Raw genomic sequence first — 27,102 nt, 5'->3', positions numbered from 1 at the left:
CCAGTAGTAAAAGTGAACAATTTAGGAGATTTCTAGTTTTCTTTTCAAATATTTGAGTGATTCAGAATTTTAAAAATATTAAGAAATTTTCCTAGTATTCTAGTTCAGCAAATTTAAAAAGAAAAGAATATAAAAAGATCTATTAAGATATTTACTATAAATATTTATTCTTATAAATTTAAGTATTCAGAGATGCAAATGTAATATCCATACTTACAAAGACAAAAATATAGCTTTCTGAAAAAATAAAAAACAGGATATAAGGAATATTAACTTTTTTCTATGACAAAATAAAAAGGCCACTTCAACTTTCAAAAGTTTCAAATGCATAGAGAATTAGGTTGTGTTCATAACTTATTGTGTTTCTGGAAATTGGTATATTGGCTACCAAATAGAAAACTCTAGATGAGTTAAAACATTTTATGTTTAAAACATTTAAAATATTTTATCATGCCTTTTTAAAAAATGGAATTCCCATATAATCTTATTTTCTCACTATAATTCCTCATTTCTCTTATCTTTCATGTCATATAGGGAGGAATACAGTTTTTTCTTTCCAATAGAGCATTATGAAGGAGACACAGCAAAAATAAATCAACAACCTTTTTGAATCAGTTCAAACTTTTTTCCAAGTGTTTGAGACTTCTGAGCCCCTTTTATTCTTGAGTTGACTTCATTTCAAAATCTCAGATCCAGGACATTTTTATTTTGGACCTAGGTAACTTTTTCCATAAAACCTCCTGCTGAGAGAGGAACCCTGTTAACTCTTTCATTGAATTTAATGGACTAAATGACTCCCATTTTTCTCAAACACAAAAATCAGAGAGGTTGTATTAGTTGTGTCTCTGCTTCTGGTACACAAGTCAGATGACATATAATTCACAGCTCTGCAATATAGCCGAGTTTTTGAGAATACACTGATTTTAAAGACATTATGATTTTATTTTTATAAGCATGGTCAAGCCTACTTAATATACAAACCTCCAGGAAAAGCTACATAAATCCCTTCTGTTCTTTATTATATTTTTATTTACCGAAACACCTATTTTATAACATATAAGCATAGATGTGATATCTTATTTTCTGAAAAGCTTGGTTTCTCCAAGGTTATATTCCATCATTCCCCCACATAATTGTTTTGAGGCAACAAACTGTCATATTTTCATTTAAACTACTCCTCTTACTTCTCAGACTCCTGCTGGTGCATTATTATTGCTAGAACATAAACTAACTTTATATGTAGGTATCTCTGGGTTCAAGCATTCAGATTATACTCTGGGGTCACTGTGTTAATAGAAAGAAAACCATACTTTTACTTACGTCTCTCTAAGATCCTAAGAGATGAGATATAATGAAGATCTCAAGTGGTGACAACACCTTGAAAAAAACACTAGATTTGTAAGGGTGTGGTAGATGGGACTTCAAGGCACATTCCTATTGCCATAGGAGGAAGGAGGCCCAGAATCTGCCCTCATTACGTCCAGAGCTTGCCAGTTCTTTTCAAACCTCAGTTTCATGAGCACCATAAAAATTCACTTAAAATCAAAAAGAACACCCTGAAGTTAAAACTCACTCTACTTTGCTGTGCCGTTCACGACCTGGAATGTCACCCTTTACCTCCAGTAAATAAAGCCAACATCAACACTCTTCCATGTCTTTTACTTTTTATATACTCAATATTCTTCACATGACAATCTGGACACTTAAAGAGAAATTACAGCAGTGATCTATGTCTCTGCAAAGAGAATTGTCTTTATAATATATAGTTATAATGTATCCATCATTTTCCTTTTGTTTCTTGGACTGTTCACATTGGATTGAGTAAATCTAAAATGGAATTAAAAGAGACATGATTAATAGCGAACTACAAAGAAATAGTGATACCATAATGCTTTCTTAAAGATCTGGCATGTGTGTCTGAGCAGTATTCCCCAACAGAGACAACTACAATGTTTTACGGTCTTGCAGAGTATTGTCTCTTTAACCTCACTATTTCCGAGAAGCCACTGAAAAGTTCTAATATGTCACAATTCAAATGTCAACATGTTGTTGGAAAGGAAGCTAATAAGTTAAACCTTTAAGAGATGCCAAAAAAAGAGGTGATTCAAACTGTTGAGAGAAGTCCATTGTTTTCTAAGGGGAAATAGAACTCCAGAATGAAACAGGGTACTTATGAGCATTTAACTGGAAGTTTTGGGAGAAAAAAACACTAATTTTGTTTAATCTGGTAGGTTTTTGAGCAGAACTATTCCTCTCAGTGTACTTTCAAAGAAGGGAAAATATGAGGCTTAAGGTTAAATAAAATGCAAACTGTAAATTCACTGGTTTTTGTAGAAAGATCACTTAGCAAGGAGTAATTTTCCTAAGATAGTCTGGATTCTATCCATGGATTGATATAAAAATATTAGGTTATATTATAACATATTATAGCAACATTTTATGTTTGACATTATTTTCTATAAACCAACTTCACATGGTTAAATTACTGTTGAATGAAAAAAAAAAAAAAGATTTTATTTCAATAGGAAAGAAACCAAGCAGAAAATGCTCCTACTTGAGTTATGTTTTTGAATTTAGCACAATTTTGTGCTCTGGTCTTTTTATAGAAAAATAAACAATTGGACTTTAGAGCCACCTACTGGAATAAAAAGGCACGTACTTATGTTTAATGTCCTATGCTTCTCAAAAGATAAACAAATAGATAAATACAACTAAAGTTATGCATATTTCTTTTGATCTCATAAGACATTAATTTATTCAACTCTTCTCAGTTCAAAATATCAAATAATCCTGCAAGAAATCATAGTTAGAGCAACGCTCCCCTTTCTTAGTAGGGTTCAACTTGTGTTATGTGATTTTTCTCCCTATTGGATTGGGATTGAGCAGAACTGAATCCTTATTTTGTAATTGTCATTGTTGTTTTTGGTGGTATGTTGTGTGTCTGTGTGTGTGTAAATGTAAATTGGTCTCCTTTTCACCAGTTAATTGTATAACTTCATTCTTTTATACCTCTATCTAGTTACAGAATTATTAATAATAAACAATCAGAATAAATTAAAAACTAAGAACATATTTACAGTAAAATGAATAAGCACCTTAAATATTTTCACGATGAAATGTTTGTTCATTGAGATATAATTGATACATAATAATATCTTAAATTCAGCTGTATAACATAATGATTCTATATTTGTATGTATTGTAAATTAAATGCTTTTATAGATGGAAAAAAATCCTGAACCTTGGACAAGTAAATTGGTCAATGACTTGCTTAAAGTCACAGAGCTAATTAGAGGAAAGTTAGGCAGCTCTCAGAAACTAGAGGTCAGGGTTCCTTTCACACTTGCCCCACTGCTCATTAGTCAGTCACTAATGGATTTAGGAAATCCTTCCTCTCTTCATCATTTTGCTAGAAAGTAAGGGGAATAAGCACCACCCCAAACCTCAGTGAGGTGAGTGAGTCAGTTGAAGGCATAATACCTGTTTTCAAAGCGTGAGATCAAGACCAGGGCATGAGAGCAGGTCCTGATTGGTGAGAGAAGGATTAAGTTTTGAAACACAAAATACTTTCTTTTGACTATGTTCTCTACAAATCTTGCTGTTATAATTCTTTATGTCATGTCCTTCCAAACTATTAGCTTAAAAGCGCCTTGTTGAGAAGGTGCTACTTTTGAGAGAGAGCATGCTCAAAGTGGGTAGCTGTGCCTCTGCCACCCTTAACTAGACCACTGCCAGATCATGCAACACACACTAAGCTCTCTGAGTATGTGTGTGGTTCACCAGAGTGAGGAATTCAGAGAAGGGAAAGTTCTTTGTTCAACATTACACAGGGTATATGTGACAAATCAAACCTTGCATTAAGAAAATATGATTTGTGAAGTAGGATTTGGAAAAGATTTGTGAATTGGCATGAAAGTTACAGCTTTCCATTTGTCATCAGAGAGCTACTTTTCAGTATATAACACAGGAAGTCACACACTTCTTTCAAAAAATTAAAAGGAATATTTTTGTCAAGGTATGAGAAAATGTACAGATATCTTAACGGATATCGAGCCCTTTCTTAATATTCACTTCTCTCTCTCTTTCATCACCCCCCCCCTTTTTTTTGTCTTTTGAAGATATTTTATAGAGTAGTCGCAGACATTGCACCGGGAGAGGAGCTCCTGCTGTTCATGAAGAGTGAAGACTATCCCCATGACCCCATGGCGCCCGACATCCACGGTTAGTTCCGCTCACACTGCCATGTTTATCACCCTCACGCAAGGACTGCCGGAGCATCCAAGAGGGCCCATCACGCCTGGTGTCCATTAGTTTTCCTGGCTATTCAGTGTCAGTTTTAACAAAGGCCTTCTCTTGGAGTGGCTATTTTCTTGGTTTGACATCTGGCTAATATGACTGTAAAGCTAAAATAAGCAGAGGTCTTCCCTGAAGTGGAGGTCAAGGTTTTGGACTGGGACATCACATAGTTAAACCTTTTGTCAATGCCTTAGACTATGGTGTGAATTCTTTCACTGTACAAAAGTCATTCCAGAGAGCTTGGCTTGGGCTTTATAAATCTAGTGGATGTTTCTTCCATCAAATGTTCTATTACTGGGAAAAGTGTTTCTATTTGAGTAAGATCCTAGCCAACATGACTGTATGGAAGGGGGCTGGTGGGGATTTAGGATGGGGGTTGGGATTGGGAGAAAAATACAGACGAGGAAATTTTAGAGCCAGAGGAATTTTTATGTGACAGAGACCTACCTATTCTAAAGCCAATGAAGTGGGATCAAAAATAATTATAATTACAAATGACAAATGCCTAAGGATAATTAAGAGAAAATTTTACTTGTATTGATTTGTATCATTGGGATGAGAATTTAATACTTTTTCTTTCTCTTTTCTTTTTCTCTCTCCTGATATAATGTGATTTGGTTTAACATAATGTGATAGTGTCTTTAAAGTATTTTGTGGTCGGAAGGGCCTTTGGGAAGGGCTCTCTATCCCTATTTAGCAGAGAAGAAGAGATTGAGCCACCTCCCATCCCTCTGGCATTCAGAATGGGAGAACTTCAGCCTCTGCTTCTGCAGCTCCTGTGAAGAAAGTTACCACTCTTTGCTGGCTCTTTATTTGAACTTTTTTTCTTTGGCTGAGCTGCATTCCACCTCTTTGTAGATTATACCAGTTGTATTTTTGGGAACCTTTTGGAAATTGTTTTCTTCTTAGAAACTCTGACAAGCAAATGGTTTTGAGAAAGCCTGTGTTCTCAATGAGCCTGGTAGAGTTTTGAACATGAACAAAGAGGCTGACCCAGCACTCTCAGCAGGGAGTGCTGAGATGATAAAAATGTAATCTGGGCCTTCTCTGGTACAAACCATCCTTCATTAGTGAATGCTAGATCTAAAAAGGTTTTCAAACAATTATTTCTGGAAATTCAAATGATTAGTTTGCTATTCTAAAAAGCCTAAACGGAAGTGACTATTTTTATTTAGAGCTGCCAATCATAAGTTACCTGCCCTTACAACAGCTTTGAAGCCATCAGTTGCTTTTTGTTTACAATGTGTCATATCCAGATCCATCCATATGCCATTATGCTATATATAATGTTTATGATGTTTAAATGATGATTTGTATTTTATACTTCTAGGATTTAATGTTTCTTAGAAAAGAGAAAATATATGCTTCGTATACCTACTGTATGCCAGGTATTATGTGCTCTCCAGTTATTGTCTTTAATCTTTACACATAGATAAAACCTATAAGAAAGGAATTATTTTCATTATACAGATAGGGAAAATGAGGCCATATAAGCTAAGTTAATTGGTGAAGACCACATGGCTAGAAAGTGGTAGAATCTGCATTCAAACCAATGTCTTGCAGTCTTTAAAACTTAGGCCTTTTCCATGTATTATGTAGCCTGAAGGTTTTGTTTGTGTTCAGACTGCTGGCTGAGATCTAAATGTAGATCTTAAATATGTGAACAGTGTAACAGATGATAGGAAAACATTCCACTACTTAGTTAATGTCATTGAGAACCTCACGGAGATGGTCTGCTTTAGCATGCCTCCTTCTTTCTTAATCCTCTACATCCAAAGTAGTTGACAAACCCTATTGAATTTCTTTACCTTTCTGTCCTCTTGCTACTAGTTTAGTTTAACTAGTAAACAATAGCAGCATTGTCTCATTTGACCTATCTGCTTGGCTTCTCACACTGCAGTGGGGCTCTCCACCTTTCAGTGGCTGTATTTTCCCTTCCTAGCAGGGACCTTAAAAGACCCTAGTGACCTGCTACACTCTTTAACTTCATTTCCCACTCTTCCCCTACATGCATCCTATAAACCTGTCATACTTTGCTGCTGTTTAGCCTTCCGGGAGCCTGCCATGCTCTTTCTTGCCTTCATCATTGGCCCATGCTGTTCCTGCTGCCTGAAGTGTCCTCCCTCATCCCACTTCACCTGACTGATTCTTACTCATTACATTTTCTGAACCTCTCTCCCTCAGATTAGATGGATTAGGCACGTTCCTCTGAGCTCCCTTAGGCCCTATGCATGCATGTGTCATAAAATATATCACACTCTGTTTGTTCACATGTGTATCCTCTTGAGTTTCTTATATATTAATACCCTAGCAAAATGCCTAGCATTTGGTAGGTGACTAAAATATTCTCTCAAAAACGTTCAGGCAATGAACAACTGGCTATAGGTCCTGGCTGTAGGTCTATAAAACAGGAATTATATCTCATGTTGTTGCTTTGGGTGTCTTTTAGCATCACAAGCCATTTTCAAGACTTCTGTGATTGTGTCCTGTGATCAGTGCACAATATGGCCTTGTGAGTGGGCTCGAAGCTATTCAAATGGAAAGAATAGAAACAATACCATCACTACCTGATACTTAAGAACCTTGTTATCTCTAGTCCCCAGTACTACTCTTTATCTTACTGATTTAAAGTGCTAATTCATGATGTATTTGCTATTTAACAAAGCCTTGCCAATTAGCACTGACCCTCAGGTAACATAAATTAGCTGAAAGGAGTGCTATAAACATTGCATGTCCCATTATAAGTAATGTTGAATATAATGAAGCATTTCAAGTTTTCTGACATTAACCAGGCTTAAGCATGGCTCAGATAGGGGACTGTGTATCCCATGTATCTCCCAGGTAACGTGGCACAGTGGGAAGTGTATGAGACAAAGATGGGTTCAAATCCTGGAACAACCACTTAGCTCTATAATTCCTAACTGGTTACTGGACTTTTCTGAGCTTCAATACTGTCATCTGAAAATTGGGATAAAAAGTTGATTCCTCATAATTCGGTTTTAAGGAATATCAAAAATCCATGTATAGGGTTAGAGAAATAGATGCTCTCAGTAAGTGGTCATTACTACTTTTAATATCCAGTGAATATGTTAAATCCTAGAAGGGGTTAGTCATAAAGTTCATCTGATAAGAAGTCTATACCGTAGACACAGTAATCACTTATATTATTGTTCTAGGCTTCATCCTGGCTTCTTTACATATATGATTTTTAACATATGTTAAAATCGAAGTGATAGAAAGTACGACCAAATAATTTCTATTATGTCTTCCATAATTCAGTAATACCTGCTGATTTGTGGTGGCACTTCCTGATCTCCTGGTCCTAGTAACACCTGAATTATTTTCACAGAAGAACGGCAATATCGCTGTGAGGACTGTGATCAGCTCTTTGAGTCCAAGGCTGAACTAGCAGATCACCAGAAGTTCCCGTGCAGTACCCCTCATTCAGCATTTTCAATGGTGGAAGAAGACTTTCAACAAAAACTCGAAAGTGAAAATGATCTCCGAGAGATACATGCAATCCAGGAGTGTAAGGAATGTGACCAAGTTTTTCCCGATTTGCAAAGGTTAGAAATGGCATGCTGCACTACAAAACATGTTTATTTACTCTGCAATAAAATGTCGTTATGCTGAATTTTCAGAATTTATGTAGATGGGAAATTTGGAACTGCAATGAGCTGGACAAGTGTGTTAGTAACATGTTCGGAAATCATTTTTCTTGGGAAATTCTCATCTGTGAAATATTTACAATGAAGTTGGAATTGGTTATTTTGATGCCAGATACAAAATAATGTTTATTTTTATTTAAGCAGTGTTATTGGCAACTGAAAGCTTAACACTGCAGTAAAATATGACTTAAAGGAAGAATCAAGACTGCCGGAACAACAGTGATACTAATTAAAGTAATTTTATGCCAAACAATAAAACTGCCTTTAGAAACATTTAGATGATTAAAAAAGAAAAGAAAAGATAAATCGCTTCTGGTACTGTTAATGAAAGATAGATGGTCTTTTGATAGATCAGTGTAACCCGTGGATTTAATTTCAACTATTTAAACTGCATAAATATAAAAGAAAAAGAAAATCATGCTCAGTGAAGAAAAAGTTGAATTTCTTAAAAGGGAAAAGACGAACATTATCTCAATGAAAAAAATCTTTAATATTTATTTTTAGCACAATGAAAATCATATTTCAGTCATATGTAAACTTTTTATAGCCCTTTGAAATTAATTCAAGAACATTTTTTTATTTCTATTAAAGAAAACGGCAATCCTGGAGCCCACCCGCTGAAAACCAAACGGATAATTATACTACAAAATGGTTTCTCAGATGGGGGATGTATATAACCAGCTAATAGGTTTTTTGTTTGTTTCTACCTAATGGATTTTGCCTTGGTCCACAAACAGTTTTAATAATTGTATTCATTCTTTTACTTTTAAGTGCAGAAACGGTCCTTGGAACCCATAATCAGAATTTCAAGTGAACATAACATCATTGTATTTAAATGAGTATGGTGGTATATTAATTGGACTTATTCAAGAGTATGAGTTACTCACAGTTTATCTTGGACACTCCACCTATTTCAGTTTTCCATTTTGTGTCTTTTCTTTCCTTATTGCCTTACCTTCTTCTCTCTCCTATTTACCTCTGTTGATTGCCCTGCATCCTCTTCTCTGGGGAGGCCTCTAATAGGAAAGGATTTCATATAACAGTCATTCATTTCAATGTACAAATGACTAAAAAGGCATCAAGTATAATTCATTTCTTGCAGAGCTTGAGTCAAAAGAATGAAACTCTAGCTTTAAAAATTCAGGCCTAATTTAGCTATTAGAGAGAAAACGTTTGGGGGAATAAGAGAACTTTAAATTCATCTTTATTGCTTTACATAAACTCATATAGAGAGTGAATGTGTTGTCTATGTTTGGTAAAACATGTTTTTGTAATTTAAAAAAAAGTGTCACAGCATGTCTTTTCAATATAATTGTGTCCAAATTAAAAAATAAACTAAAAATAATAAATTCTAATGGGTTAAATAAGTATTTATATTGTAAAGCACTATCTCTGATGTTCAGGATTAAGTATATTTCCTTCAATTCTGTTATCAAAAATAAAGGACAGCATTGTAAAACAAAAATTGACAGACTAAACACTAAAATGTAATTCTTACTTCCTACTAGAAGTGTATAGCAGCACTTGTGAGGTGCAGAAAGCTTCTTATTCTGACTAGCTGTAAGATTAAGCCTGAGTCAACTCCACTTAATGCCAAAACCGACTGTTGGTTTAGTTCCTTCAGCCAAACATTTAGTGGAAGACAATAAGGAAACCTAACTATCTGGCATTGGATGAACCCTCAAAATTTGCTTTTTGGTGGCTCAGTCAGATGAATGGATATAGCATGTCACTATAAAACCTGATGTTGAGCATCCAAATGGTTATATAATTTAGCTATGTGCAGAACCTACATTCTCAGAATAGTTTCCACTTTATTGAATTCTATATTGTGACTTTATACTTCAAACAAATGAAAAATTCTTTCTTGACATGATATACTTTATTCTGTTCTGTATCTTTTATGTAAAATGTTGAGAAAAGAACACTCCTCTTGACGAATAAAAGGGCAAAAAAAAACAACACAAAAGTTGATACGCAAAAGATAGAAAGAACCCGGAAGACTAAGCAAAGCTTTATAAATTGGGATAAAATTCTATAAAAAGTGAATTCTCAGTAATGACTGACTGGATTTCTTCTGTGTTTATGAAAACAATGTACATTTGTTTTTGTGAGAACCGGTCACCTTTAATTCTTTTTGTCACTGATTATTTGATAACTAATAATTCCATGGAACAACGTGGATTTTATGCTAGATAAGAAGCAAAGAAAAATTCTCGTTGCTTTGCTATCTTGTTTCCCCCCTATCAGCCAATTAGTGTTCTCTTAAAGCTATATCATACCCTTAGAGTTAGACGACAGGAATAAGACTCAGTGTATAGGCCAATTTTTTACCACTGAATTTCAGAGCTTATGATTTGACATACATATCGAAATATAATATATGTTATAAAATGGCATGCCTTCATGGGTTGTTAAGGATGACAGTCTCGCAATCTGTACAGTGATATTGGAAAACGCCCCTAAATCAATTCAGTGTTACCTGCAGTTGATATCTCGCTCTTAACTCTCTTATTAACCTTTCAACTTGTGTAACTAACAGAGGATTACATTGTGTAGATAAAGATAGGGCCTTTCTTGTAACTCCACGCACCTGTACTCTCTTGGTACCTTTTGTTCGCAGAGATATCGCCAGTTGTCCTCAAATAGAATAGCATTAACAACTCGACTGACTCATGGGGCAGGAAAAATAAGTTCATGTGCCAATGTGAATAGAATTGTAGGGAGGAAGCTGAGGAAGAGAAAAAATATGGGAAAGATATTTCTAATTTATCACGATATGGGAAAGGGCATTTCATTTTTTCACACACTCCCGTGCACGTATTCTATGCAAACGCTGGTTAATATATTCTGGGTGCACAGAGGTCTTACTTGATATTCAAATTTAGAGTATTCATCTTACAGAGAAATAAAATATGGACGAGAAAGAGTGCTTCCATGCTTGGTAGATTTTTTTAAAGTAACTTTTTATTATGAAAATTTCAAATATACACAAAACTAGAGAGGACTGTGTAATAAACCACCATATACTCAGCTTCAATAATTATCAGACAAGGCCAATCTTATCTTAGCTATATGCATTTTGGATTGTTTGAAACAAATCCTGGACATATATCATTTTATTCATAAATAGTTCATTATGTATCTGTAGAAAGTAAGGACTCTTTAAAACATAAGTTTGACATATACCTTAAGAATAATATTTCCTTAATTTTATTAAATATTTGGCCAGTGTTCATATCCCCCCAATATTTCATAATTTTCGGAGTGTTTGCTTGGATTAAGATCAAAATAAGGTCCATCACTGAAGTAGGTTGACAAATCTCATACTTCTTTCAATTTATAAGTTCCCTCAAAGTCAGTAAGTTTGTTTCTCTTTCACGCTCATCCTCTCTCTCATTTATTCTTTCTCTGTCTGTCTCTCTCTCATAATGTATTTATAGAAGAAATTGAGTTGCTTTTCCTGTAGCATTTCCTCCAGTCTGAATTCTGCTGATTATATCCCCTTGGTGTTGTTTAACATCTTTCTCCAGCCCTCTATTTCCTGTAAACTCAAAGTTATATCCCAAGCCTTGATCACATTTAGGTTCAAAGTTTTGTAAAGAATACCTCATTGATGGTATTATTTATTTCCATCAAGAGGCACATAATGGATTGCCTACTTCATTAAGTCTTCAGGGGCTGCAAAATGAACATATTCTACTTCTATCATCCTTTCATTATTTATTATCTGGATTAATTCCATGCAGAGAAAATTTTCCTCATTGTTTATTTACTCACCCAGAGGTACAGTTTATATAGGAGGGGCAGGTCATGTGGATGAGTTTTTTCTTTTATTTACTAGTTTTCAGAATAACAATTTGGCTTCTCAGCATCTTTCAAAGGTGACCAGTGAGGTTCTATTCGTGTACTTTTGAATATTGTTATTGTCAAAAGATGAGATTATTATTTTTATTGATACTTAAATTTCCCCATCTTTGGTTCATGGGTCTCTCTTCAAGTTGGTACCCCAATTCTTTTGACATGATCGATAGCTTTCTTGCTTTTTGCCATAACAAGATATTCCAGGCATATCTTATATATTTTCTTGTTCAAATCTGAAACAGGCTATTTCTCCAAGAAGCTCTGGTTACTTTATGTGGAGTTAGTATCCTAGTATGTGTGTGTGTGTGTGTGTGTATGTGTGTGTGTGTGTGTGTGTGTGTGTCTTTAATTAATAAAAACATTTCAAACACCTTCTGAATATCACAGTAATCCATTATCTATAATATTTGGTTTTGATTATATTCATGCAGATTTCACATACCATTTTTAGAAAAGGGAAGGAAATATTTGAGAAGGAAAAGTATTCTAAGCTTTAAAATGGAGAAATTATGCTTGTGACAAACTTCTAACAATTTTTTTGAGGAGCTTTAAGAGTGCATCCATATATATATATATATTCTATATATGAAAATATTTCTATCTCTATCTACTTCTGTATCTATACACATACATATCCATCTGTCAGTCCATCTGCCTGTCCATTCATCCATCCCAGGGTTATATAGAGAAGTTGTTTGTTGAATAGTTAGCTTATAGTTCACTTTAAGTGAATAGGTAGCTTAGAGTTTACCCATCTGGTGACATAGGTAATATATATTCTATATATGAAAATATTTCTATCTCTATCTACTTCTGTATCTATACACATACATATCCATCTGTCAGTCCATCTGCCTGTCCATTCATCCATCCCAGGGTTATATAGAGAAGTTGTTTGTTGAATAGTTAGCTTATAGTTCACTTTAAGTGAATAGGTAGCTTAGAGTTTACCCATCTGGTGACATAGGTAAAAACAAAATACTTCTTTGAATCTAGAGTTTGTGTACATTAGATAGACTACCTGCTTGAATGTTATCAAGCATTTTCTTAACATTTTCTGTTTGTGTGTTTGTTATTGACTTAGATATTAGCAATATGTGTTACTCTTAGTATTATGTAGTGAATCCAAAACTGGACAAATAGCTAGTTGTTTATCACGCCCCTAAATTGGCAGTTGATCCCTGCTAACAGTATCAGATTTACTTTTTAACAACAGGAGTACTTCTCTGCATTAGTGAGAGACGCAATCTAGAAACATAAAATGTACTTTTGTCTGTTGCAAGCCTGTTTCTTCTCTTTCCTCCTCCTCACCTCAACAACTTTCTCTTCTTATTTCTTAAATTGCCAGTTAGATTAGTAATAAAATGACATTCTGTTTATGAATGTGTTCTTTGTCACCATGTCTTATTAGATTAATTGTTCTCTTAACAGCCTGGAGAAACACATGTTGTCACATACTGAAGAGAGGGAATACAAGTGCGATCAGTGTCCCAAGGCATTTAACTGGAAGTCCAACTTAATTCGCCACCAGATGTCACATGACAGTGGAAAGCACTATGAATGTGAAAATTGTGCCAAGGTACAGTGAATTTGTAGACTACTTGGCCTCTCCGTCATCCTGCTCTCTCTTAATCTATCATTTGCTACGATATATAAAAACAAGCTTTGAGAGGGGAAACTATAAATATCTTGAGAAAAGTAGACTAAGTGTTGTATGCTAAAAGGCATTAGTGCAGTGAATAAAAACACTTAGTGGGTATCCTTTTATTTTTGTAAGGGAGGAAGTGAGGCTTAATGGTGAGTTCCAGAACTAGGTGTCAGACATCCTTGGTAAATTCCTGGTTCCGCTACTGGCTTGCCAGCATAGAGTTGTTTTATAGCCTTATGGAGAATGAAAATTTTATCCAATGCATGTTACTGATTTCTTTTAATAGCAGTTTGTGAGGAAGTCACATAAAGTTTCTGAATGCCTATTCGGAAAGAATGGGAGACTCCTACATGTGCAGATTTTTCCACCCAAGTCCTCAACATAAATCATGATTTAATTCCAATTAAAAGTATAGTCCCTTAGTGACCAGTGCAAAACAACATAAGGGTGAAATGAATGCACTTCACCTTGACCATTACAGAAACAATAATTCACGTTTTTTAATTTTCATATGTCTCAATTAACTTAAAGATGTCCTGGTGTCATGAAAGTTGATTTCAATTTCCAAAACTTTTCATAGCATTTGAATGTCTTTTCAAATGCCAGTAGAAATTGTGACCTTTGAAATTATCTTTAGAGTTGTTTTGTTTCCAGATGTACGGGTGGCTTTTCTTCCTTCCTTCCTTCCTTCCTTCCTTCCTTCCTTCCTTCCCTCCTTCTTCCCTTCCTTCTTTCCATCTATTCTTTTTTAGTAAAGTGTCCAAAAATGATTTTAGCTTAATGGTGACTTACTGAAGCACAGTGTTAGAAATTAACCTGTAGGGGAACTCCTTGAATAGATTTGAGATACTTTAGTGAAAATCTCCCCAATTTTACACATAGTGTGTTCTTCAAAGGATGGAAATAGTTCACCAGTTTTAATCATGTCATGGCCAGCATTTTATTATTCAACGGCAATCACTCTAAATAGGATCAAAAAGGCTTTGAATAGGGTTTAATAATGTCATTAACTATTTTGTTCAGCTGATACCCATGGACACTTTGTGCTGTAGATATAGAGCCAAAAGATTTACAGTCCTTACCCTCCAGGGGCTCGCACTTTGGAAATATGACTTCCTTTTGGTCTTTGGGGAAGACAGATAATCAAAAACAAAACACGAAAACAAAATTCCTTGTTGAGTCATTCCTGGTCTTCTTTATTGTGGCCTTGAATTAAGTTTCTTGATTAATCAGTACTCATTTCCTAGCAGGTTTTCACGGACCCTAGCAACCTTCAGCGGCACATTCGCTCTCAGCACGTTGGTGCCCGGGCCCACGCATGCCCGGAGTGTGGCAAAACGTTTGCCACTTCGTCGGGCCTCAAACAACACAAGCACATCCACAGCAGTGTGAAGCCCTTTATCTGTAAGTTTTTAAAACTCCAGCCCTCCTTCCTGCATCTGTCTCTCATCCAAAAGGCACTGTGACCAGGAGAGTGGCCCCACATAGCCATTAGAGGGGTCCCTGCATTAGCTATTTATGGTCCCATCCAGTAGGGCTATTTTCTAGTACCAGAAATCTTTTATAACCAGATCCATGGTATTTTGTCTATAATCCCTGGGGTGTTTTCTTTTAGATGGAATCAGTAACAGGTAGAGGAAAGAGAAGTCGTTAAATAATGAAAGGGAGGCCTCCCCAGGTTGTAGGATTTAATAGAGACAACCAGATTTGTCTTGCACTGAACACGTTCATGGCTTTGTAAAACAGCAAATAGCAGATACCACTAACCAAGATGAAGTGATAAAAACCTGTTCTGGATCAGAAAGAGCCGGAAGAACCCCACCTGGCAAGTAGGCTTATGACTGTGTGCGTGAGTGTGTGTGTGGGGAGAGAGAAAGAGGAATAAAGTGTCCTTTAATCTATCCGTTGTTGCCGATCGCCGGCTGAGGATCAGCAGTTCTCAGTTACTTGAAAAGCAGAGCATTTTCACTTTGATGCTGGACACGCTGCTTCTGTAACTCACGGCACTAAAGCAAATTTACTGGCAGTGTGTTTGTGTGTTTTCAGGGGACATCCAATCTGACCACCTACTTAGAACATCTCTGTACAGAGCACTTTAGTAACACATTTCAAATAAAGTAAAACAAAACCCTCATTTGCTTCTTCTTCTGTCCTCCCAGTCCTGTCCTCTGTTCTGTGCTGAAATATTTCATAGGAGAATCCATTGTTGTTATTCTGTCTGGGCGATGACTCTGGACTTTTGATCCATTGCTCGGCTGGGCATATAAACTCAGTGACTCACCGAGCTGGACTACAAACTTCAAGACTGATTTTGGATCCAGATAAGGAAAGAACCGGTTGAAGCATACTCAGTAGTTGGCAAGACCTCTGACTTGGGAACTCTTGCAAACCAGTCGTTCTGACAAATACTTGATGGTTTGTAGTAGGTATATGAGACATTACTACGGGACCTAATGGAAAAAAAACTAATTTTCAGCGCCAACACGGAGATGCCAGAGACTAGCCCTCCTCCTTTTTGCCTCACCACAGCCCTCTTCTCTTTTGTGCTTCCAAGCACTGGGAGAGCTTTCCTTTTCCTTTCTAGCTTACACTAGGGTCTTGTGCTCACACATCCTTCTGTTCCCTGGGTGGAGTAAAGAGGACTAGCAGATAGTTAAAAGGGTGCTCTAGCCTCCCTTGGGAAAGCTCTGGTGAAAGTCAAGAAATAAAGTATACAATAGACATCTTAGACTTCTTGTCTCAAAATAGCATTCCTAACTCTAGTTTGTAATATCCTCCAAATGTACTTATAAGTGCTACAGGCATAAGTAATTCATTTATTTCTGATTTTTTCAGAAATATATTTTAATAAATGTGTTACATTTTGGTGGGAAAAAAAGAGTGGAATAGACTACGATGAATTAGGAACACCCATTTAATGCCTTCTCTGTAATTTAAAATAAAAGTCGGAGAATATAGATTATATCGTTTAAGATTCCGGGATTTGGAATTTTAATTGTACCGAAGTCAAGTGTTTCACTTTAAAGTGCCATGGAGTGTCCCTTTCCAATCAGATTGCACAAACTATTTCTCATGAATGTATTTTCAGTAATTATTGGTAAATTTAAATAGCAGATGGCATTCTTCAAATATAAATCTGACAGAGAACCATGGGGTAATTACAAATAATAGCCATGTAATTTCAGAACAAAAGAGGAGTTGGTATGGAGACTTTGGAGTGGAGGAGGTTCACCTAGAGTTGATATCTGTTTCTCACCAGAAGGCCACACACCACGATTTACCCCCACTGGTGTGTTTATGGCAACTGTCTCTTATTACAGTGTACCGCCAAGCTTGAGCCTAAAGTCACCAGCACGAAGGTAATTACTCACTGCCTTTACAGAAACCTCCAGCCTTCCCAAATAGAAACCACATGCTCTAATAAGCTGAATATATTCAAAATACCTCTTAATTTGTTTAATAAGTAAAAAAATGCAACGTTAACTGCTGCCTAATTCCTTATTACTGAGAAAATTACAGTAGAGTATAGACTTCAACATTAATTCGGCCGTTTACCTGGAGGCCTGGTGGTTTGTGGTGGGCCAGGCGAGGCCTTCAAGTGAGAAAAACAAAGCCTCTGACTAAGGAAACATCCCAGATTCTATGTTCGTGAAATCTGACACAGATACCACTTATCCATGTAACAGAGGGTACAACCAGGACAAGTCAAATGCACTTTCTGCTATTCCGATATAGAGAAGCTCTTGGTTTTCTTAAATCCATCCAGCTGTAAGAAAGAAGTGTAGAGGGCAACGTTTTCTTGCCAAAAGTTACAAACTCTTCAAAAACTTAAACCTTGCTTGAATACCCATCAAGACATTTTCTTAATGCCGTTTTAATGCCCAGAGGGAGGTGTCACTTTCTTAATGAGTGCACTTTTATAATTCCAACATTTTATTTACTATTTCTCGTTATTGCTCATAGCTGAATTAGTGTAACTAGTGAAAGTCTCATGTTTCTACCCTCTACATCATATGGTTTTAATTAGTATCAAAGAATTTATAGTATATTGTGTATTGTATATGATTAACTAGTATATACTTTTAAAGCAGACTCTGGTCAATATATTCCAGTTGAATGATTTGAAAAGAAACCACTCACATATTCTTTTCCTGTTAAAACGCATGTTATAGCCACTACAGTGTTATGAATCATCCCACAACTGAAAGCTCCTTTAATGTTACTAGGCACACTAATGTATGTAGTAATGCATTTTAATCGTTAGTAGTAAAATAAATAAATATGGAATAATAGATATGGAATCATTTGGTCCTTCCTTTTTGGTAGTGTATGGGATAATCCAAGTTCTGGGTGAGTTTTGCATGACTAAAAATCTTATAAAATCTCTTTTGAATGAGTTTTCTTTTTTTTAATTATTATTGCTTTGACTCGGGAGCTCAGCCATTCTCTGCTTAAAAGCCGTCGTCACATGAAAGCAATAAATGTTGTATTTTGTCTTCATTGAATTTCTTATATAAATTTATTTCAACAATTACCAAAGGTGTATCATGTTTCTGTATGTATTAAACGTGCATAGGAACATTAAATTAAGCTCACACATAAAGTGGGCTCATTGTTACAAAAGTAAAATAAAAAATGTGATGCTTAAGAAACAGATCCTATAATCCTGCTGGACTGTGAAGTGAGTGGGATTCTTACCTAGCAAAAGAGTTCTTAAGGGCTATATAGTTTGGCCTTAAAATATATTTAGATCTGTTTGCACATACGCGCAGAGGAAGATGTTCTACTTTTTTGGCAATTCTCGGTGAAGAGAGTTATTTCCCAGCCGCACCCACTGCTGTCTGTGTTCCTTCTGGATTAGAGCGTGCACAGCACTCTCCCCTGCTTTACCATAGTTGGCTATAGAAGTCGAGCCCTGAGATAACTGGCGAAGATATGACAACAAGTGGACATGTTTCCCAAGGACGGGGGTTTCATAAATGCAGGAAGGTTAACACAACCACTGGTGTGAGGGGAAGTCAGAGGACGTGATCATAGTTCATGGGAACCAGCAATGCAGGATGGGCTACATTCAATTTAGTTTCCTTTGCAGGCTTAAAATAGAGCCATTGTAAATTATGTCAGTCTTTCTCAAATCATGAAAATGATTGTTAAAAATGTCTCAGAATACACAATGTGCATTGTTGTATGGCTTTGATGTGTGAATGATGAGAGCATATGATATAATACAAATTAAATAATGGTAGAACAGTTGCAGGCTTTTTCCCCACAGGGAGAGGGAATCAAGGTGAAATTTCTGGCCGAGCGAAAGGCTGTTTTATTTTGTTCCGGTGCTTACAACATAGAATTTTTAAAGTGGTCTAAAATTTTAAAGGGGTTCCTGTTATGTTTCATGTTTGGACATCTTAAGACTTTAATTTTAAAGGTTTTGTTAGTGTAGCAGTTGGGTGGGAAATCAATGCATGCTGGAATGTGATTTTTTTCATAAATATTTAAAGACAAAAATATGATGCTAAATATTATTCAGTGGGAATGATAAAATATTTGTGCTGCCTCAAGACATTTGTCAGGTTGGATGCCTTGCTTTGGAATCTAGTGAAATGGGGTTTTCTGTGTTTGGAGCACCCAGATTGATGCCTCCAACATCTTTTCCTGGCTTCCTAATTGAAATTTTGGGTAAACCAATTGTGATACTTGCTAAATTCAGAAGCAATTGCCATAAAGCCTGAGATTCTTTTTTGTTGTTTGCACACAGGTGAGGTCTGCCATAAATCCTATACTCAGTTTTCAAACCTTTGTCGTCATAAGCGCATGCATGCTGATTGCAGAACCCAAATCAAGTGCAAAGACTGTGGACAAATGTTCAGCACTACGTCTTCCTTAAATAAACACAGGAGGTTTTGTGAGGGCAAGAACCATTTTGCGGCAGGTGGATTTTTTGGCCAAGGCATTTCACTTCCTGGAACCCCAGCTATGGATAAAACGTCCATGGTTAATATGAGTCATGCCAACCCGGGCCTTGCTGACTATTTTGGTGCCAATAGGCATCCTGCTGGTCTTACCTTTCCAACAGCTCCTGGATTTTCTTTTAGCTTCCCTGGTCTGTTTCCTTCCGGCTTGTACCATAGGCCTCCTTTGATACCTGCTAGTTCTCCTGTTAAAGGACTATCAAGTACTGAACAGACAAACAAAAGTCAAAGTCCCCTCATGACACATCCTCAGATACTGCCAGCTACACAAGATATTTTGAAGGCACTATCTAAACACCCACCTGTAGGGGACAATAAGCCAGTGGAGCTCCAGCCCGAGAGGTCCTCTGAAGAGAGGCCCCTTGAGAAAATCAGTGACCAGTCAGAGAGTAGTGACCTTGATGATGTCAGTACGCCAAGTGGCAGTGACCTGGAAACAACCTCGGGCTCTGATCTGGAAAGTGACATTGAAAGTGATAAAGAAAAATTTAAAGAAAATGGTAAAATGTTCAAAGACAAAGTAAGCCCTCTTCAGAATCTGGCTTCAATACATAATAAGAAAGAATACAGCAATCATTCCATTTTCTCACCATCTTTAGAGGAGCAAACTGCGGTGTCAGGAGCTGTGAATGATTCTATAAAGGCTATTGCTTCTATTGCTGAAAAATACTTTGGTTCAACAGGACTGGTGGGGCTGCAAGACAAAAAAGTTGGAGCTTTACCTTACCCTTCCATGTTTCCCCTCCCGTTTTTTCCAGCATTCTCTCAATCAATGTACCCATTTCCTGATAGAGACTTGAGGTCGTTACCTTTGAAAATGGAACCCCAATCACCAAGTGAAGTAAAGAAACTGCAGAAGGGAAGCTCTGAGTCTCCCTTTGATCTCACCACTAAGCGAAAGGATGAGAAACCCTTGACTCCAGTACCCTCCAAGCCTCCAGCCACTCCTGCCACAAGTCAAGACCAGCCCCTGGATCTAAGTATGGGCAGTAGGAGTAGAGCCAGTGGGACAAAGCTTACTGAGCCTCGAAAAAACCACGTATTTGGGGAAAAGAAAGGAAGCAACCTTGAACCAAGACCGGCATCAGATGGTTCCTTGCAGCATGCTAGACCCACTCCTTTCTTTATGGACCCTATTTACAGGTAAGGGTAGATGGGAGACAATTAAATGTGGATATGTGTGTGAAAGGTAGTGTTCACACTATAAAGTTACAGCTTTTAACAAACCATTTTAATTATAAAACAAAGGGTAAAGTTGTTTGATCTAGTAAATTCATTTTTTATTCAGAAAGTTGACTCATTAATTTTGAACTTATTTTTGGATGACTCTGAATTTGGGGTTTTGGACTAGGCCCACAGAGTTCTTTCCCTTGACAATAAATTTATTTTTAAACACTTTTTTTTTTTAAGTGGAAAATATGGGAAAGCCATATTTAAAGCAAGTTGTCAAGTGGCGAAAGAATGAGGCTTCTGAAGGATTAATGCAAATATGTGTGGGTACTTAAATGGGTCAGCTTGTTTGGAATGAGATGGGGCATAGAACAGCAAGAGTTTACTTTTTGTTAACCTACCAACACATCTTTAATAAGTACTTTCTAAATAAATCTGTTAGGAACCCAAAAGAAATGAAATATTAATCACAAAAGTGTTTTGTATATAATGTGAATGGTCAGCTTAAAAATCATGTCCCTGTTTAATGCCAGTTTCCTTTGATGCATCCAAAAATTCTTTGGGGGGGTCCATACATGCTTAATAAAAAACCTGTTAGGCAGTATACTGCAACACTCACTTGACTGTTCAGGATGATTTAGTTTTTAAATACTAGTTTTTTTTTTAAAAAAAGTATGAATAATAATAATTATACTTATTATATATTTGAAATATTACTAAGCATTTTCACATTTAATTTCTCATTCAAATCTTGAACATCATCAAGAGTTAATGGAAGATGTAGATAATTTTTTATTGGACTTATTTAAGATGCAAGTGTTTTGCATATTTTTGCCTAATTCTCTTTTATGAAGAACTGATTTTGTGCTATTCTTTTGTTCAACAATATTTATTGAGTTCCTATTGCTTAATAGGTACTAGAGGGGCAAACCTTTTTGTACTTAAAATTCTTTTTCTACTTATATTATCTACAACACATTGACCGAGAAACATTGCCAATATGTTAAGGAATATTCACCCTTGAATATGACAAGGGGAATTAAAAAAGAACAATCAAAAATATCTCAGAGCCATCAGTACCACGCTTGGAGACTTTTTTTTTTTTTTCAATTATTACATATTAATTCCTGTGGCAGTCCCATTACTAAAGAAGGGAGAAAAAGGCAAAACATCATCCATGTATTGTATGTAGATTATATGTTACACATTGTCAGTAGAGTTGTATTCAACTCAGTGATATGTCTTAGTCCTTTGTGAAGATCATTTCTCAGAGTTTCTTTCTTAGACACTCCCAAATGCCAATAGCCTTCTGATTCCTCCAAATACCCATTGCATTCTTTCTTCTTCACCACTTCCTAATCTTCCTCTTGTTTATTCTAATCTCAGTCTTCTTGGTATTTCAGTCTCAATTAAGACCCTAGTTCATTTTACCAAACTCATGAATGACCTAAACCCCAGTTTTAGTGTAAGACCTAGGTTGAAGTCTCATCTTTCCCATGTCTTAACATTTTTTTTCTATCCATAAAATGGATATAAGAGCACCCATTTCAATAAGTGAAATAGTATATGCAAAACATAGCATATATAAAATTTCAAGAGTGGTAGCTATTTTTAATTTATTTTTATTCTATTTTAAAAGTGTACTTATTCAACAGTTTTCAATAGGAAATAAAATGACAAACATTTCTAAAGCAGAAGGGATATATAGATAAGTTTTATACGTCTCTCCCTATCTTCGAAAGGTTTCTTTTTTTCTTCTCACCACCCCCATTTCACCTGTCCTGTTCATCTGCAGTGGCATTCAAAAGAAGATACTTATACTTCAAAGAGTGGCTAGCTAGCAGGATGTACGGTAATGCTTATAAACCCTCCTGCTGTTTTCGGCACATGTGGAAGAAATATAATAAATATTTTGGGGAGCACCTTCTTGGTAGAAAATGACTTAAATTTTCAAAACGAACTCTGTTCTTATGATTTCAAAATCACCAAACATTGTTGTCTACGTTTGAAGTGGAAAGTTACAAATTTGTCACCAATGCCTCTGATTTCATGACTCTTCATTTTTTATATTTCCTCATTATAATAGTCATTCAATAGAATTTTTCTGTTGTAAATAGGACCTTCTTTCATTGAGCGCCCAGAAATGCAATGAATATTCTTCAAGAACTGAACAGATGTCTTTATATTTTTATTAGTATGCTTCCCAGAAACCTACCATTTGCTTTATTGTTAGCTGTTTTAAATGTCAGTGATTATGTAGTAATTGATATATGAGACTGATTCATCTCCAAAATCTAATTTTAACCTTTCAGAGTAGAAAAAAGAAAACTAACTGACCCACTTGAAGCTTTAAAAGAGAAATACTTGAGACCTTCTCCAGGATTCTTATTTCACCCACAAGTAAGTATTTTGAATTTGAGACCTCAAGCTTGTAAACTAACTTGTTGATCCTGAAAAGCAGGTGCAATGAAATGAAAGAAATCTTGAGAACATTGGGATTTCCTATGACGCTGGTGTGGAAGAACACAGGAAATTCTAGTAGAATTAAACCCAAACTCTTTAAAGTAAGAGTAATTAATATATGTATAAAAATAACATGATTTTGGTATTCAGTTATTGTCTGCTATTAACTGCTTATTGAGCCAAAGTGTATCTTGGAGTAAGCAAAATTCGGGTAAGAAAATGCGTATTGAAGTTATCTTTTATGCTTAAAAATTACTAATAGTAAGAAATGGATCACACTGTGACTTGTCCTAAACTCATGAAGCTTGTTCATGTTCTTTTAGTGCTTAGATAAAAACAGGAAATGAGTCTACCTGACAAGTTGTTACCATAGAGGGTGAAGGAATTTATCTAGAGACCACACCGGCCATTCCAGCAAAATTCTATAATTGCACAGGAATTCACCACAATACACTGAGCTATTTACTGCGTGAAGTTGTATCCGTTTATCAAAATATATACAGATTGTCACTGCAAGGAAAATACAAAGCAATGTTATCGAATTGCTTTATGTCCCTACATATTTGGTCATTTTAAAAAATTGGTTTACGTACCAATCAAAATGTGGAGAATTATATCAAAAGAACAAATATGTAAACATCTTGAATTCTTCATTGATATTTTATTTATTTATTTATTTATTGTTAAAAGATACAAGCTCTGGTCTTTATAGAGAGTAAACAAAAGTTTTATGAAGATACTTGAAAACAGTAAACTAATTTGTTCTGTTTTAGTATATTCAAACCAACAATTATGCTCCTCTAATAAATTTGGTGGAATTTTATGCAAGCTGTTTTATAGAAAGTTAGGAGTTAGTTAAATTCTGTCATCTTGGAATGACTCTTCCTCTTGCTACCCCTCCCTGCCTCTCTTTTACCTCTTCTTTACTTTTTCGAGTACCTTCCCAAAGTCCTGAATGACAGAGTATGAGAGCTGAAATACCATCTTCTGGTATTTCAAATCTAGAAAATATATGATTTAGTATTAAAAGGGTTAGAAATATTCCCATTAATATTCATTTTCATAGGAAGGCTAAGGAAAAATATTATTTACATAATTACTTTATAGAAAAGAAACAAGTTCTAAAATAGTAAATGTTTATCAGGTACTTATATTTTATAGTTAGGCCTTATGGATTAATAAATGTAAACATAATATGCATTTTGTGTCAAATATTACACAAAAAAAGTGTATCTCTCTTGATAACTTTCTTCCTAATTATAACTATTTATAAGGATATTATAGTTATATACATTTAATTACAATAATCTATTTTTTAATATTCTAATTATCCTTAAAAATCTAGTAATTAATCACTTCAAAATTAAGTACTGTGGTATTACGGAGGAAAAAAAAAAGACTGGGATTCATTGTCTTTGAGTGATTTGGTCCACCTGTCTTTTAGTTTCATTATCTGTAAGATGAGGGAATTGGGTATAAAGTTTCTATCTTCTCTGAAATTCAGATTTCTAGCTAGCTAAGGTAAATTTACAGGATCATAAGATGAGCGAATTTTTCTACCAATAACTCCACATGTGCATGCAACTGCTATAAATATAGCCTGTAAATATCTTGAACCAAATAATATAAGAAAACATGTAATCTTTTAATAGTCCCAGAGTTAATGAAGGATCACAAAAGATGGGACACATGGATAGTGCTTGGAGCACAGCAATCATTCCCTCAGACTTTTGCAAACACGCCTGTGGGACCACAGTGCTGAGTGTGTTTCCTTTCCAAATCAGCATATCATGGTGTAAAGGACTGCCTATTGCTGTGTGTTGCTCTTGGAACAGGACCCAAGAGTGATAATCAAAATATTTAAGACCTGGTATGTCATGAAGACTGACCAATTCGAATGGACTCCTGCATTCTGGAGCAGGGCTCTGGAACCCTTGCTGCACCAACTTTTAATGCTTTAGTTGCTGGATGCAGGGGCAGTATGAATGGTCCTGGGCGGGGAGGCCATAGAAGCAGAGGACATTCAGGGTGTTTGGAGCAGAGGCTATTTACTAATGACTATGGAAATATTTAATTACTTATCTAACCATCATAACTGTTTTCATGTGTAAATGCTGTATATCGCTGGGATACAGATGGCTTAGAGACTGTTGCCTGGGAGAAGCTAGGGTCACCCCATTTTCATCAGTCTTCAGAAATCTGCCTCAAATGTTCTAAAGATTCAGTAGAATTTTTTGTTTGTTTGTTTTTTTCTAGTACTCTATCAAATTCTATCCTAGCCTCAAGATCCACCCTCAAACAAACAAATAAACAAATACTGCTAAGGGTTTGGGGCCGAAATAAAATAACTGCCTTACAATTGGCTTCATTACTTATTAGCAAAGGCACTTAGGTTTTGAGCAGTGAAGTTCATCTGTTTGAGCCCTCTCTGTCAGTGTCATGGCGACACTCCTTCCACCGGGGTAGCTGTGAGGATCAGTGTTCATGTACTAACGTGGTTAGCATTGTGCTTGGCATGTGGAAGGACCTAAATGAGGAAAAGCTCTTAGGAATAGTGAGTGCAAGAGTATTCTATTTTGAATATAAAGGAATGTCAGTAAAATACCCTTCTGCTGTCTCCTGAGCCAGTTTCTCTGGCGGGGGTATACCATGTATCCAGAAGAACTTGCAAAGATGCTTACTGAGTTCTTGGTGCTGTCTCATAGGGCAGCAATAAGGGTGGCACAGAGCAAGAAGCCAAAATGGAGGGACTTGCCTCTGATCCCAGGGCTTTCCATGATTTTGTAGTCTAATAAGTGCTTGGATAAGATTATTTACTACTTCATTTTCCATTTAAAATATCCTGGAGCAAATCACATGGTCCCTCTAGGGCTTCTGTATCATCCTCTTCAGAATGACAATGACACCTACCCTATCTATTTCTCAGGGTTATTGTAATAGTAAAGAGGAGACCACATTTCCTCTTTAGGGAAAGCATATAAATGGATATGTTAATGCTTGGTAGGAGTAGTCTCTGGGCAAACCTGATTTTACATTTTCCGTATGACTTTGTATTCCACTTAGCACATCCCTCCCAGGTGAATGTCTCAATAGATATTTATTGAATTTTATTGAAAGATTATTAGACCACGTTACTGCCTTTTCAATAATAACATATTTTAAAAATTCTTGTCAAAAAAACCTAGAAGATATAAGGACATATACATCAAAATTAAAAGATAAATACTGTTTGTTTGTTTGCTTGTTTGTTTGTTTCTTTTTGTCATTCTTAAGGTACAATTTCCTTTCTTAATTCAATTCTTAAAGAAATGTGTTTGCTCTGTTGGGCCACTGGAGGATTACCGAGCCCTCTATTTTTTCTCATTTAAATAAGTTAGTTTAGTATAATAGAGAAATAAGCACTGTAGTGGTTCTTCCTGACAAAAGAGTTGAAAATTATTTGTGGAGTCTTAGTTTAGGTCAAATTTTGAAAAGGAGATACAGACACAAGTAGATGAGACAGAGGGAGTGGTATTGCTGTGTGATTTTTGGAAAGCCCATTCCACTGATTTCTGTTTGGGGTACTTTGCTCTCATTAGTAGCTCATTTGAATTGTCATTTGGCAATAACGCTATTCTAAAACTGGCTATTATTCCTTGGTTTATTTTCCTATATGTTTCATATTATTTTTGATTATTTATATGTTTTATTTTCACATGTTTGGCTTTTCGACATCTGCAACAAGGATTCTATTTTATTTCTATTTCTGTCCTTTATTCATTCATTTTGATTTTTTTTAAAGTGTCTGACTGTCCCGTTACTACTTCCCAAGGAATTGGGAAAAACTTGGTCTTTTCTCAAATGATCATTTATATCTTGATGTGAAATCACTTAAGTCTTTTGCCCTTCATCTTCTATTTTGCTTTCAAGAAATATTTTTTGTTGTTTTCTTTTGTGATAAACATTTCATCCTTAAAAACTGTGTATCTTCCTTATTAAAGATACCAAACTTATGATATATATTCCCTTTAACCAAAATGACATA

General features: G+C 35.7%; 1 protein-coding gene across 9 annotated transcripts in view; it reads left to right on the top strand.

The window, feature by feature from the left end:
* MECOM (MDS1 and EVI1 complex locus) overlaps nucleotides 1-27,102 on the top strand; it is a 528,538-nt gene that overhangs the window by 478,032 nt on the left and 23,404 nt on the right. For 6 of the 9 annotated variants that reach the window (XM_015588563.2, XM_015588565.2, XM_015588562.2 and 3 more), the window contains 6 exons: nucleotides 4,119-4,221; nucleotides 7,646-7,862; nucleotides 13,260-13,407; nucleotides 14,724-14,880; nucleotides 19,232-20,588; nucleotides 22,928-23,015. In XM_015588563.2, coding sequence (XP_015444049.1) covers nucleotides 4,119-4,221; nucleotides 7,646-7,862; nucleotides 13,260-13,407; nucleotides 14,724-14,880; nucleotides 19,232-20,588; nucleotides 22,928-23,015 — 2,070 coding nt within the window. The remainder of the gene's footprint in view (nucleotides 1-4,118; nucleotides 4,222-7,645; nucleotides 7,863-13,259; nucleotides 13,408-14,723; nucleotides 14,881-19,231; nucleotides 20,589-22,927; nucleotides 23,016-27,102) is intronic. The other 3 variants (XM_015588564.2, XM_015588561.2, XM_015588567.2) reach the window with 1 other exon arrangement.

Source organism: Pteropus alecto, unplaced genomic scaffold (assembly GCF_000325575.1).
Source record: "Pteropus alecto unplaced genomic scaffold, ASM32557v1 scaffold33, whole genome shotgun sequence".
In the NCBI taxonomy this organism is placed as follows: domain Eukaryota; kingdom Metazoa; phylum Chordata; class Mammalia; order Chiroptera; family Pteropodidae; genus Pteropus; species Pteropus alecto.
The sequence above is the reverse complement of the archived record's forward strand: the minus strand, read 5'-3'. Positions and strand labels throughout refer to the sequence as shown.